We start from the raw sequence: 12,535 nt of genomic DNA on the forward strand, positions 1-12,535 counted from the left end.
TTTTAAATTCGTGAAATATTCAGTATACTCATGAACTTTTTTCAATTTGTTGAACTTTTTTTTCAAAAAATAAAACCTTTTTCCCTTTTTCTCAAAAAGTCAAAGGTCAACTCTACATGGTCAACGGTGGCTTGTCGACCAGTCAATAGATTTCCCAACACATAGCAGGGTTGGTCCATTAACTTTCATGTGTTAGGGCGAGTCAGCTCAACTGGCACCGAAGGCACTGTATTGTGAAATCACTTGTTAAGGGGTATTCATTGTAAATGTCACTCTAACCTTTCTAGGTTGCGACAACTGGCGTACTTCATTTGGCATTTGTCACAACCGGAGAGTTTTCTTTTTTTTTTATAGATTCATTTATTTAAAATGTTTTATCTCTTAAACTGTGCCTTCAAATCCTGCACCGTTTTTCATTATTGGATTTATCTCGTTGAGACTTTCAAAACTAAATCCCATGTTGATAGGTTTTGCTAAACTTTTGTTCACAAAAAACTAAATGGAAATTCCAAATTGGAAGCACGGTTCTTTACTTTTTTGTTCCTTTTCCGAAGAGGCACATGTGCCTATCGAGAAAGCAAATATGTGCCTTTAGGAGAAGCAAATATGTGCCTCTTCCAAAAGCAAGAAAAAACATGGGTTTTTTTATTTTTCGAGAGGCACACTCTCGCGAACGCAAATCCGTGCCTTCACGAGAAGTACATATGTGCCTCTCGTACAAAAAAGAAAAGCCCATTTTCCCTTTTCTGAGAGGTATAGTTGTGTCTCTCGCAGAAACAAATATGTGCCTTCACAAGCCTCTAGCGGAAGAAAAAGAAAAGAAAACACTTTTTTGCACGCAATTTGTTGTGGGTCCAAAAGCTTGGAAAAAGGGAAAACAGTAAAGCCGAAAAAACCTGAAAAGCCCATCTAAAATCTGAAAACTTGTAAAAAAAATGAAATTTCGGGGGAGCGTCCATCACGCGATACGTGGCGATGACTAAGAGTGTGACCATTGAGGGGCTCCTGCAATAGATACCCCTTATTTAGTAGATCCTGCTATATTGGGAACTGGGTGGTTTGGACACCTTGCAACTAAGGCGTTCATATTGGGTGAGAGCGGCCCAAACATTGGTAATCCCCCAGTTCGCCCCCAAATATGGGGAAGCTCCAATTTGGCACTCTATGTGCTCCCCGGTGCCCTTTTGGACCGACCCATAGGCGGGGCCAGATGCCCCCCACTTTTTCATTTTCATTTTCTTTCTTTATTTTGCTTTTTGTTATTTTCTCTTTGTTTTTATTTTTATATAAATCAGAATTGCAAAAAAAGTGAATTTTGAAAAGTAGTTCAAGAAATCAAAAATTGTTGATAGATTCAAAAAATATTTATGATTTTTAAAAAATGGATTATTATAAATTGTTCACAATTTTGAAAAGAAATGTTCTAGAAATAAAAAAATGATCAGAATTTTGAAAATTTGTTCAAGAATTTGAAAAAAAAGTTCGTGAACTCAAACAATATTCATAATTTTAAAACTATATTCATAGAACTCAAAATATGTTTGTGAGTTACAAAGAAGTTCATCGATTTAAAAATGTTTGTTAATTCAAATAAAGTCCATGAATTCAGAAACAATTCATGCATTTGAAGAAAGGTTTATCAAAACAAAAAAATGTTCATGAAACTTAAAATTTGTTCCCCAAATTCAAACAAATGTTCGTGGGTTTCAAAACATCTACACAATTTCAGAAAAATGTTCATGAGTTCAATTTTTTTTACAATTTAAACAAGTGCAAGAATTTTTTGAGAATTTTCAAAGTGTTCGTGAATTCAAAAAATGTTTTGAATTCAAATAATTCTCATGAATACTCGAGAATTTTTAAAAATGTTTTCTAATTTAAAAAATTCATGATTTCATAAACATGTTTGCGAATTCAAGAAACACTAATGATTTTCAAAAATGTTCATGAGTTCAAAAAAGTGCTCGCAAATTTGAAAATATGTTCGCAAAAATGAAAAAAATATATAGAAATGTTAAAAAAGAAATGTAAATAAAAATGTAGAAAAATAAAAGTTGAACATTACAAAAAGAATATACGAAAACTAAAAATGAAAAGAAAAAGCAAAAAAGAAAGGAAAGAACGAAAATAAAATAAAAATAAAAAATAGTCTAGGAAAATTCTAGAACCATCCTAAAACCGGACAAGAGCTAGTTTGGTTGGCCCAAAGTGTGCCTAACGGCCATGGGGGCGGTGGGGGGGGGGGGGGGGTGGTCCTAGGGAAGTCCAAACATCTGCCACGTTCGACTCCAATAGTTTGGACCCACACAAAATCCTAGTCATCGGATGCGGTTTCATGCTCATTTCCGCATTCATGGAAGCTCACAGACTTCCCATCTACCTGAGTTCATGCCCAATTGGCCGAGGCGTCGCCCGACGAGCCTACCCTGGCTATTATAAGTTTGGCGGGCGACCCCCAAAACCCTATCTTCACCCAATCCTTTCCCCTACAAAATCCTAGATGCCACCCGCACACCGACATCCGCAAACACCGCCCGCCTTGATGGGAAAAAGACAACACCATAGGACGCTCCGCGAAGCAAAATAATGGTACCTCGGCGGGTACCGCTCCAACACATCGTCTTCCCGCCACGACAACTATAAGTGCATTTAGTGCCACCCATTTGTTGGTTATGGAGTGTTGATGACAAACTTGGTTGAGGGACTAATGTGTTTGTGAGATACACAGGATAACATAGATAGACGTCCCCGAAGATTCATTTTAACCGTCGAAGATGACCCCTAAAAATATTTGAAGTTATTGGAAATGGTTGCCTTTGAAGATAATGAGTGAAGACAATGGAACGTGGAGACATAGCTTCTTTGTAGGTTTCATTTTCTTTTATTGAGTCATAGGAACCTCTGCACTATTAAGTAGGGTCAAGGTGAAGTGATTGCTTAACCAAAAGCCTATGTCTTCCAGTGAAGACAATGAGAGGAAATATCGTCTAATGTTGGATGAGTCAGCATTTCTTGTAGCCCAAGCAATGTTACCGAGTGTGTTTGAAATCCGACCGTTGGGACACGTGCCGATCGATTGATAGCCCATGGTCATTTCGGTAAAATCATGCCAGGTTGCCCTAGCTATAAATAGCCACCCCCTCCACTATAAGTTGGCGGGTGCTCCGAGTTATTGCACGACTTTTATCGTTTGAGAGCAATCCAAACTCCGAAGCCTTTGAAAGAGATATGCTACGAGGAAAAACCCAAACACCCAAAGCCCAAAGTGATTAAGCATGAGTGTAGACATTCTGTTCTGAGTGAACCAAAGACTTATTACACTTGAAGACTGTGATTTTCCATATAGTTAGGCGTCACGTTCTAAGCATCCAAGAATCATTGTGGATCGCCTATGAACGAAGTTTGTGAAGGTTTGGAAGTCTACCTTGAAGACTTACCTGAGTGATTTGGCGAGGTTTAAGTGATCTTAACTCAATGGGAATAAGGTGAAGAACAGGTCTTCAGAGTTTAATCTCAACCTCACCAACCAGACGTACAGCTATCATAACAGCTGGAACTGGTCAAACAATTCACTTGTCTTCTCCGAGCAACTGTTTCTATCCCTTCACTCCTTTACTTACTATTTTTTATCGTGAAGCCTTTGACTGCTCATCTCTGTGTGAAGACATTCCCTTTGATTTCATCTTTGTCTTCATATTAGCTGTTACTATTATTTCTTGCTACCTAGTTTGCTTGATGTCTTCACTTCTCACTTCAGTTGTGTTGCACTGATAGCATGTCTAGCGTAGCTTATCTTCCGTCATACTCTGTTTAGTTATTGTTTTGCTTTCGCATCTTTGAAGACATTGACTGTCTCGAAGAGTTCCATAAAAATGGCCTATTCACCCTCCCCCCTCTAGTCCATAACTAGCACTTTAAACAACATATACGACGACAGTGGGAGCTTGGTCTCCAATCCGTGGCAGCGCGGAGAAACATCGCCATCATGTGCCTTGTTGGGTAATGTGCCTCACCAATGCATGTCATCGGGCCCGTCCTACTCCACCGCGCCCTCTATCATCAATGAGGAGCCTACCTCCGACGATGACATTGTCTATTGTAAAGAGATGGCCAAGTCGTCGAACTAGGAGGCCCCGCTATCTGGCTACCTCATATGTACCAAGGAGGAGGAGCTGGAGAAGCTTATGGCCTGGCCCCTGCGTCCCTTTTCTAGATGCACTGGCCCAACTGTCGTCGTTGATGTTGCTAAGCCTCATCATCTAGATCGACAACCAGTGGTGCCCAAGGCATCCCCATTGCATCGTCAGCCCTCGTCGTCGCGTCACCAGCCCGATACCCAGTTGCTCCTGGCCACCGCCAATCAAGAGCAGCAACCGTGCATCCGCTTCGAATACTATCCTGCCAGCGAGAGGTCGCATGTCATGCTCTCCTCCTTGTCTGGGTGATCGAAAGACCTCACCATGATAGAGTGGTGTTCGGTGTCTCTCGCTAGGATGCAGGTGGCATCGGATTGTGTCCTTGCCGATGAGGAGCTCACGGTGGCGTGGGCTGTCGACCGGTCCAAGACCACCAATGGGACACTGGTCCCCGCCGGTGCCGGATCAACAAGGAGTTCCTCTAGATCAGTATCGTCGAGTTAGTGCATGAGCTCCATGAGAAGGAGGATAAGGCACGACATAAGGCGGAGGAGGACTCGTAGCGATCTCCCACGAGCATGTCGGCACGGCTGGCCCGACTTCCCCAAGCGTCGTGGCAAGGATTGCAGTCCTAGTGGCCTCGGAAACCACGCCTATGAGGTTACCATCCAGCATTAGTTTAGTTTAATTTTGAGTAGTTTATACTGAACTAGTTAAATTTCAATGTAATATATCGAGCTAGTCTATTTTTTTTCAAAATTGTGACTTTGAATTTTTTTTAACTGGAAAAGGTTCAAAGGATAGTGTTCGATGGTGTTCGCCAGGTTAGATGTCCACAGACATATGTGAGTGTCTGTTTAACGTCAATGTTTGGAAATGCCCAGTAAGCCATGTCTGTATCTGAGGCTTGAGAATCCATAGAAGAAATTGTGATATTCACATGAGCGATTTGCGCTAAGTCCAATCAAAAGCATGCATTTTATGATGGATGATGATAACATCATGTAACTTGTGTCGTGGACAAGTAATTCACACAATATATGCATATTTAACCAACATCTTCAGCAGTCAGAGGTGCAAGTACTGTACCGGAATGCCCAATTTAATTTCAGACATTCAGTGTTGTATTACATACGCCCATCTAAAATCTCTGATTCAAAACCGAAATTTTATCGGCCCAACTTTTCTCCCCTACAATCTGTACAAAACAGTTAGTGGTGTTTTCGGAGGATATTTGTCTCCTTGGATGAGTGTGTTTTAGTCGAATATATCTTGCCAGTGTGCATGCCTAGTTTTTATGGAAATTTTTCAGCAAGAGTTAGTGTTTCTAAAGAAGTTGGTGAACAAGAAGAACGTCCTTGCATCAAATGTTGTCCTGTCAATACAGGGGGCGGTGCATTAATGTTGCCAACACATACATACAGACTAAACTATGCACAACAACCATGGGCGTCTCCAGAGCAACAAGGTTAGACGTTGTGTTAATTGCACCACCAGTCATGTCCTCTCCCTCGTCGTTTAATGGAACACTCGGATGTACAACGGTTTTGTAGGATGGGTGGTTCATTGCAGCCAACGCTCTCAACTGGAGTGCTTCACTGAACAAGCCACTACCTGAGCCCACTGCCTTAGCCTTGTCTTGATAAGCTGTGGGTTCTCGCCAGCTGCATGAGTCATAGGACCAAACAACCGACCACATAATAACATAAGATGATGGTTCTTTCGGAATCTATACTAGGAAGAAATTAACAAGGAAACGTTCGACGTTACTGACCTGGACTGCTAATTTTCAACGAGTCAAGGAGGGAGGGCTGAGCGGTAGGACTGCCGGCTGGGCTGGGCGTGCCGGAGTGCATGGATGATGAGGAGGTCACCACAGAAAGGGAAGGCAATGAGCGGCTGCACACCCGCATCTTCGGCTCGGAGAGCTGCCGGTTGACGGCAAAATACAGGTCGAGGGCAGGGAGCGTGTCGCAGAGGTTCTGGCCTCCGTTCTCCTCGTTGAACCCGAAGCCAAGCTCCATGGATCCCTTGAGCTCATCCAGGTCCTCATCGGTCACAGCGTTCGCAGTGGCGTGCGTGTTAGCGCATCCCACGCGGTCGGCTTCGTACAAGCCCATGCTGCTCCTTTGTCGTTGTATCTGCCGCCGCCGCTTCTCCCACTTGACCTCCCGGGTGGTCTCCTTCATGGAAAGCTGCTTGGACAACATCCTCTTCTTGTTGCTGTTGTCGGCAGCAGCCGGGTGTGTCCGCGTGCCCGCTGGCTCTTGCTCCCTACCGATGAAGAGCGACAATGGTGGTGGACGTGGAACGCCGCGCTTGTGTTCTTTGCAGCTGTTGGCCATTGTTTGTGCAATGGTTTCTCTGTAACGATGTAATGTGTGTTGGCTATCGAATGGGCCGCGGCTAACGTTGCTTTCCCTCCTCCGAATGGATGGCGGATTGCCGAGTTGGCTCCCAGCAGCTGCCGAATCACGACAGCTGCGGCAGGAGGAAGGAGAGCGGGAATGTTGGGAAGACGAGAAAGGGAGGTGATGCTCCTCTCATATGAAGGAGGCGAGAGGAGGAACAACAACCCAAAAATAGGAGTATAACCCCGTTTCATTGATCGAGATGCCTCTTCTACAAACTCCAAATGCTAACCATGCCGGATGGTTGTTAATAACCATAGGACACCCGCGCCATTCGGCTTGACTACTTACAGGTCGTAGACAAATTTGGCATAGACCAAGAGGATGCTAGCTATTTTAAGGTTTACTCTCGAGTACGCATGGGTAAAATCTAACTCAAGTAATATATGAAGTGTGTATATGGGTAAGAAAAATCATTCTTTTTATTTCTAAAGGAAAGATTACCCCGGCCTCCGCATCAGCATGATGCACACAACTATCTTTATTAATTATTCACCAGAGTCTGACAAATAATACAAGGATCAATCCAAAGCCATCTTCTAAGCAAACCAAAGTTGCTACACCTACAAGTATATAGATGTGCCCTGTTCGCATAACAGACACAATCTAATCTAGTGGCCTTAAGACCATCTGGTCTAGGCATCCCATAACATGCACCGCCTATGCATGCTCCAGGATCCACAGCCGCCATCTTCCATCATCCCGTCTTCAGGATAAATCACTGCATAGATCTTGTCAGTCTCATCTGTCGTCGACAGTCAAGCCACAAAAAATTGTTATTTAACGTCAAAACCACATACACACTAAGGATCAGGGTACAAGCGTGTTGTAACTTGTATTCCATGTATATAACAACCTTTGCTCAATGCGGCTAATACATGTACACAAACTGCACAATTGTACAACTCATACCCCACACATAGCACCATAACTAGAAAAAACTGATCGAAGTGCAACAAACAAAAGAAGAAAAATATGAAAAAGCCATTGCAGACATAAGCGCCACACATCACAATCCCGCTCTGTGGTTCCTTTGCTCCACCATCACTGTTTGTCCACCCAGGAGCCTCGGTGAGTGACTTTCTTTTTAGAAATATGTACATGTGTAACAGTATTCAAGCATCAGAACCATTACAAGTATGCTTCAGATCAAAGATTCAAGATATTACAAAGTAACTCCTAAACTAAGAGTTAGAATGTAATATCTCAAATGCATCTTCTGTGTGGTCATATAAATTTTGGAATATCAAATTCTTCCAAGGCTTCAACAACGCCATTACAATTAGATCGAAGTAGCGACAACACCACTTGTACACCGACTCAAACTTGATCGCCAATAAAAGTTTCAGGGAGCCCCTTGACTTGCCCATCCAACAAAATGGGGTCGTGAGTAACGAAGGGACTTGGGACATGGATGAACCCCTAGAACTGCATGCAGTTGAACCACAATATCTTTACTTATTGCAGAGGAAATACTCCATCTCCAAAAAAGAAGAAATCAATAAACGCACCATGCACGGACAGGAACTCAACAGATCCCAATGTCCAGGCATGGGAGGACACAAGCATAAACTCTGCAAGAGCGGTTGCACCACACCTGCGGAGGAAACGTTGCTTTGGCTCCTTGGTATCACCCACTAAAGCATCACTACAGTAGGTGAAGAACCCGATGAAGTTTATTTTGGACCACACCGCATCCACCAGTACTGCGTTTCTTCTGAATAAAAATAAAAATAATTGTAACACATGTACATGAACCTAACCCCCCCCCCCCCCCCCCCCCCCCCCCCCCACAATCTCAAAGCACTAAACAAGCAGCTAGAGGCAAGGGGGGTGGTATAATTTCAACAGTGATTGCACTTCTAATGCAAACCTTAACTCCTTGCTATTTCATGTATAATTCCATACGAGAGGCTTCCCTGTGAATGACTCATGCGAGAGGTAAACCCAAGTTAGGTGCCCCCACAGAAGAAGATTGACAAGAAACATTAAAATTAGATGAATATATAAAAGCCAAGATCCATGATTGGTGTGTGCTAACTGTGTGATATATTCAGCCCATCTAGCGATTCCATCATTTAGGGCTTGGTTGAATGAAAGGGAAGGAAAACATATGATTTGAAGGAACATACATAAGAAATGAAAAGGAATAGAGGTATACACGAGGAACATATATAATAAATATTTTGTAATACACAATGTATATTTTTTATATACACGAGGAACAGTTTCATATACATGTTTAATATTTTGTTATACACCTTGAGCATTTTTCAAATACGTGAGACATTTTTCATATAAAACAATTATTTTTGTGTATACTTTGAAAAATTTATAAATATGTGATTAACATCTTTTTTAAAATATATGTTCTTGATTCGTATTTTCTTTTTCATACGCATTATATATTTTGGTATACATGTAAAGCATTTTTATATCCCTTGAACATTTTCCAAATACATGATTAACATTTTCTCGTATCTACTTGTTACATCAGGAACATTTTTTTATAGATGTGTCAACATTTTTTAAGTACATGATTATGGTGTCTACTTTTTTTCATATATGTTGTTCATATTTCGTATACACCTGAAACATTAAAAAAAAATACATGATTGCAATTTTTAAATATATGTGATTCTATATGAATTTATTTATTTTAGTATGCATTAAACATTTTTTAGACATGTACTAACTTTTTCAAATACATGATTTACATTTTATAAATGTGTGATGAACATTTTTTTTAAAATGAATGCTAAAAGGGAAACTAAAATAAAAACGAACGGGAAGAATATAGTAACACAAATAAAAAACAGAAAAGTGAAACAGAAGAAAACAGATCACAACATTTATGGGTCAGCCCACTTGCTACAGCGATGTAGGTGATCGATGGCTTCCTCTGTCTCGCATTAAGCGAGGTATAATCGGGTGCATCCTATTTGGCGCTTGAGGCTTCCGTTACAGTGCATTTGGCAAACGGGCGCCTAAAGCACTCCAAGATGGGCCGGCCCACTGTATTTTCTTTCTTGTATTTAGAAACTTCACAAAGGTGCGGGCATGGGGGATCAACATGTAACTGCTTTGTTGTGAGCACTCCACTCTAACCACCAGGCTCTCACCCTACTGGTGTAAAGATACTTTGGTTTTTTCTTTAATTTTGTTCTTAGTTTGGTTTGTTCTTTTTATTTTATCTCATCATTTTTCTGTTTTCCTTAATGCGCGGGTTTTGTTTTAAATTCGTGAACCTTTTTATTCTAAATTGATGCACTTTTCAAAATTAGATGAACTTCTTTTTCAAATCCGAAGAACTTTTTTCAATTTTGATGAACTTTTTTCAAATTAGTTGAGCTTCTTTTCAAATTTGATGATTTTTTTTCAAAATCGATTAACTTTTTTTCAAATTAGGTGAAGTTCTTTCAATTTCATGAGCTATTCTTCAAAATCGATGAACTTTAAAAAATGTGAACCTTTTTTCAGATCACCGTTAACTTTTATGAATTCATGAACCTTTTTTCAAATTAATGAACCATTTTTTGAATTTCTGAACTTTTTTGTATTCACATTTTTTTGGATTTTCAATTTTTTTTATAGAAAGAGTTAATGGTTTTGCCGGGGTTGCTGATCCACGGGCACCTATGGGACCGGCGGACCGGGTCCCTTTTGGTTCGGCGGGGGGCGGAGGTTGCGCAAAGAGCAGATCGAGGCGAAGCCCGCGTGCGGTTGGTCGTGCGAGGAGTAAATCGAAGCAAAGCACGCGAGCGATTTACCCAGGTTCGGGCCGCACGGATGCGTAAAACCCTACTCCTGCTTTGTGGATTGGTATTGATTTCTAGCTCGGGAGCAAGATCGAGCGTGAGTGTGTGGAATTGCTGAACCCCCCTCTACGTTGCCCCGGGCCTCCTTTTATATGCTCAAGGGGTTACCGACATAGGGCAACGGAGGGCAAAAGTGGAAAAGGAGCCGTGGGTAGGCACAGCTAGGTGCTGTAGTAGGCACAACTAGCTGCTACAGTGTTATCATACCTAACCCTGACGGCAGGGGACAAGGGCATTAAATGCCCGTCTGTGTCGCCTAGACAGCACCGAAAGGGACCGCTAGGGACGCCACCGTCTTGCCACGACGGTTGTCTTGTCAGCGCCTGCATGCCACCGCACGCCCCTAGCTGCACAGCCTCCTGCCACGTGCGCTTGGGAGGGGCCCCGGAGCGACACGTGGGCGGATGTGCTGGAGCGCGGGCGTGGAGTGGGGCTTGCCGCGGCAAGCGCCTTGCCGCGGCCGTCGACTTGTCGCTTCCGGGAGCTTGTCGCTCACCGGGCCTTGCCGGGGCGCGTAGCGCGCCGCGGCAAGTTCCTTCGAGTGCCTTGGATGGCCTTCCTGGCAAGCGCCTCTTGCCGGGGCCTTGGGACGCTTCTGATGGCCTTCCCGGCAAGCGCCTCTTGCCGGGGTCTTGCCTTCTTCCCGGCAAGCTCCTCTTGCCGGGGTCTTGCCTTGAGTACTTTGTTCTTGAATGGTCTTCAAAGGGACCACGGAGGGTCTTGGCGGTGACCTGGCAGGCCTTGCCGCGGGACGCTGCGACTGCCCGTGCACAAGTTCGGGGTACTAAGGGTACCCCTACTTTAGTACACCGACAGGAGCCCCCGGGCCTGGGCCAGACACGGTGCCGAGCGCTGTTGGGTCAGGCCCAAAACAGTGCACGGGCACGCGCGGCCTAGGTCACGCCGCACGTCCCTCCGCTTCCATCGCGCATGCCCGTAACGGCAGGCGTCAAACGTGGCGTCGTGGGTGATGCGGGCGGCGCGGGCGCGCGGGGCTGAGCCCTGCGAGCATGCGTCAAGCTATGATGAAGGGGAATGGCCCACGCCCTCTTCTCCAAACGGAGGTAGGCGTGGGGGCGTGGCGCATTTACTAGACGGGGCCGGTGCGCGGTTTCCGAAGCGCCCACTCCCCGGGATCACGGGGTAGGGCAAGGCCGCCCCATCCATCGCCTCAGTTCTGCATCTCCGCCACGCGGCTCCCATGCACTTGGGATCGCGGACGGCGGGAGCGGGAACCTGGGCCGTTGCGAGCAGAGGGGGCGGGTCGGCCCGCCTCCCTGCTCTTCCCGTGCCTTGATTCGCCGAGCGGGGCGGCTGGGCTCCCACTTCGCTCCTTTATAAGGAGCGGGAAGGGAGCACCGAAGCCTGCACTCTCCCGTCTCCTCCTTTCTTCAGCTTCTGCTCCCCTTTCTCTCATTTGCCATGGAGAAAGGGAATCCTGGGCCTTCATCGGTGGCGGCGAGGGTCGCCGCCAGACAGCGCACCCTCCCCTTTTCCTCGCTCGTGGTGGCAGAGCCAGCCATAAGGGGAAGAGGGAGGGGGCGAGGTCGTGGACGAGGTCGAGGACGAGGTCGAGGCGCTCGGGGAAGAGGCGGACGGGGCGACGCGCCAGCTTCGCCCCTGCCGGCGGCTCCTCCCCCCGCGGCGGTCCATATAGGGGACAACCCTTGCGAGTTCTTCGTCAAGCTGCGCCGGGCGCCTCGTCGTCGCCTCCGGCTTCCAGCTCCGTTCGCGAGCGTGATGGAGTCGGACCCGCCCGAAACTCTGAGATTACACATGAGGGGCTGTGGGATCAGCGGCACGCGAGTCCGCGTGGTGTTCCCAGCCCCTAATGTGATGTATCTCGATCGAGGGTGGAAGACGTTTGCCCCCATCCACAGCTTGACGGGGGGACTCACCCTCCATTTTAAGCTGGTGGAGGGCGATCTTCTCTCCGTCAAGGTCTTCGGGTGCTTCGGCAGCCGGGCGAAGTGCTGCGTGGACAGCTCCTCCGATAGCGAAGGCTCCTCCTCGAGCGAGAGTGACGAGGAGGAGAGCGGCAGTGATGGTGAGGGTGGCGGGCGGCAGGATGGCGGCTCCGACTAGGTGTCGGGCGCCGTCTTGTGCGGCACCGGCGACCCCACCATCCGCGCCGCCGGCTTCTTGAACTCCCCGGGGGCGTCTCCTTGGG

The 12,535-nt window shown here is 45.5% G+C and overlaps 1 protein-coding gene across 1 annotated transcript; it reads right to left on the reverse strand.

Moving 5' to 3' along the window:
- Positions 1 to 5,476: 5,476 nt before the first annotated feature.
- LOC125541620 (uncharacterized) lies at positions 5,477 to 6,663 on the reverse strand. The gene is made up of 2 exons (XM_048704982.2): positions 5,911 to 6,663; positions 5,477 to 5,800 (listed from the first exon to the last, which is right to left on the reverse strand). The coding sequence occupies exons 1-2, from the start codon at positions 6,479 to 6,481 to the stop codon at positions 5,718 to 5,720; spliced, it is 654 nt and encodes a 217-aa protein (XP_048560939.2). The 5' UTR covers positions 6,482 to 6,663; the 3' UTR covers positions 5,477 to 5,717.
- Between the last annotated feature and the right edge of the window lie 5,872 nt (positions 6,664 to 12,535).

This window comes from Triticum urartu, chromosome 2A (assembly GCF_056163025.1).
Source record: "Triticum urartu cultivar PI428250 chromosome 2A, HENAU_Tu73, whole genome shotgun sequence".
NCBI classification, from domain to species: Eukaryota; Viridiplantae; Streptophyta; class Magnoliopsida; order Poales; family Poaceae; genus Triticum; species Triticum urartu.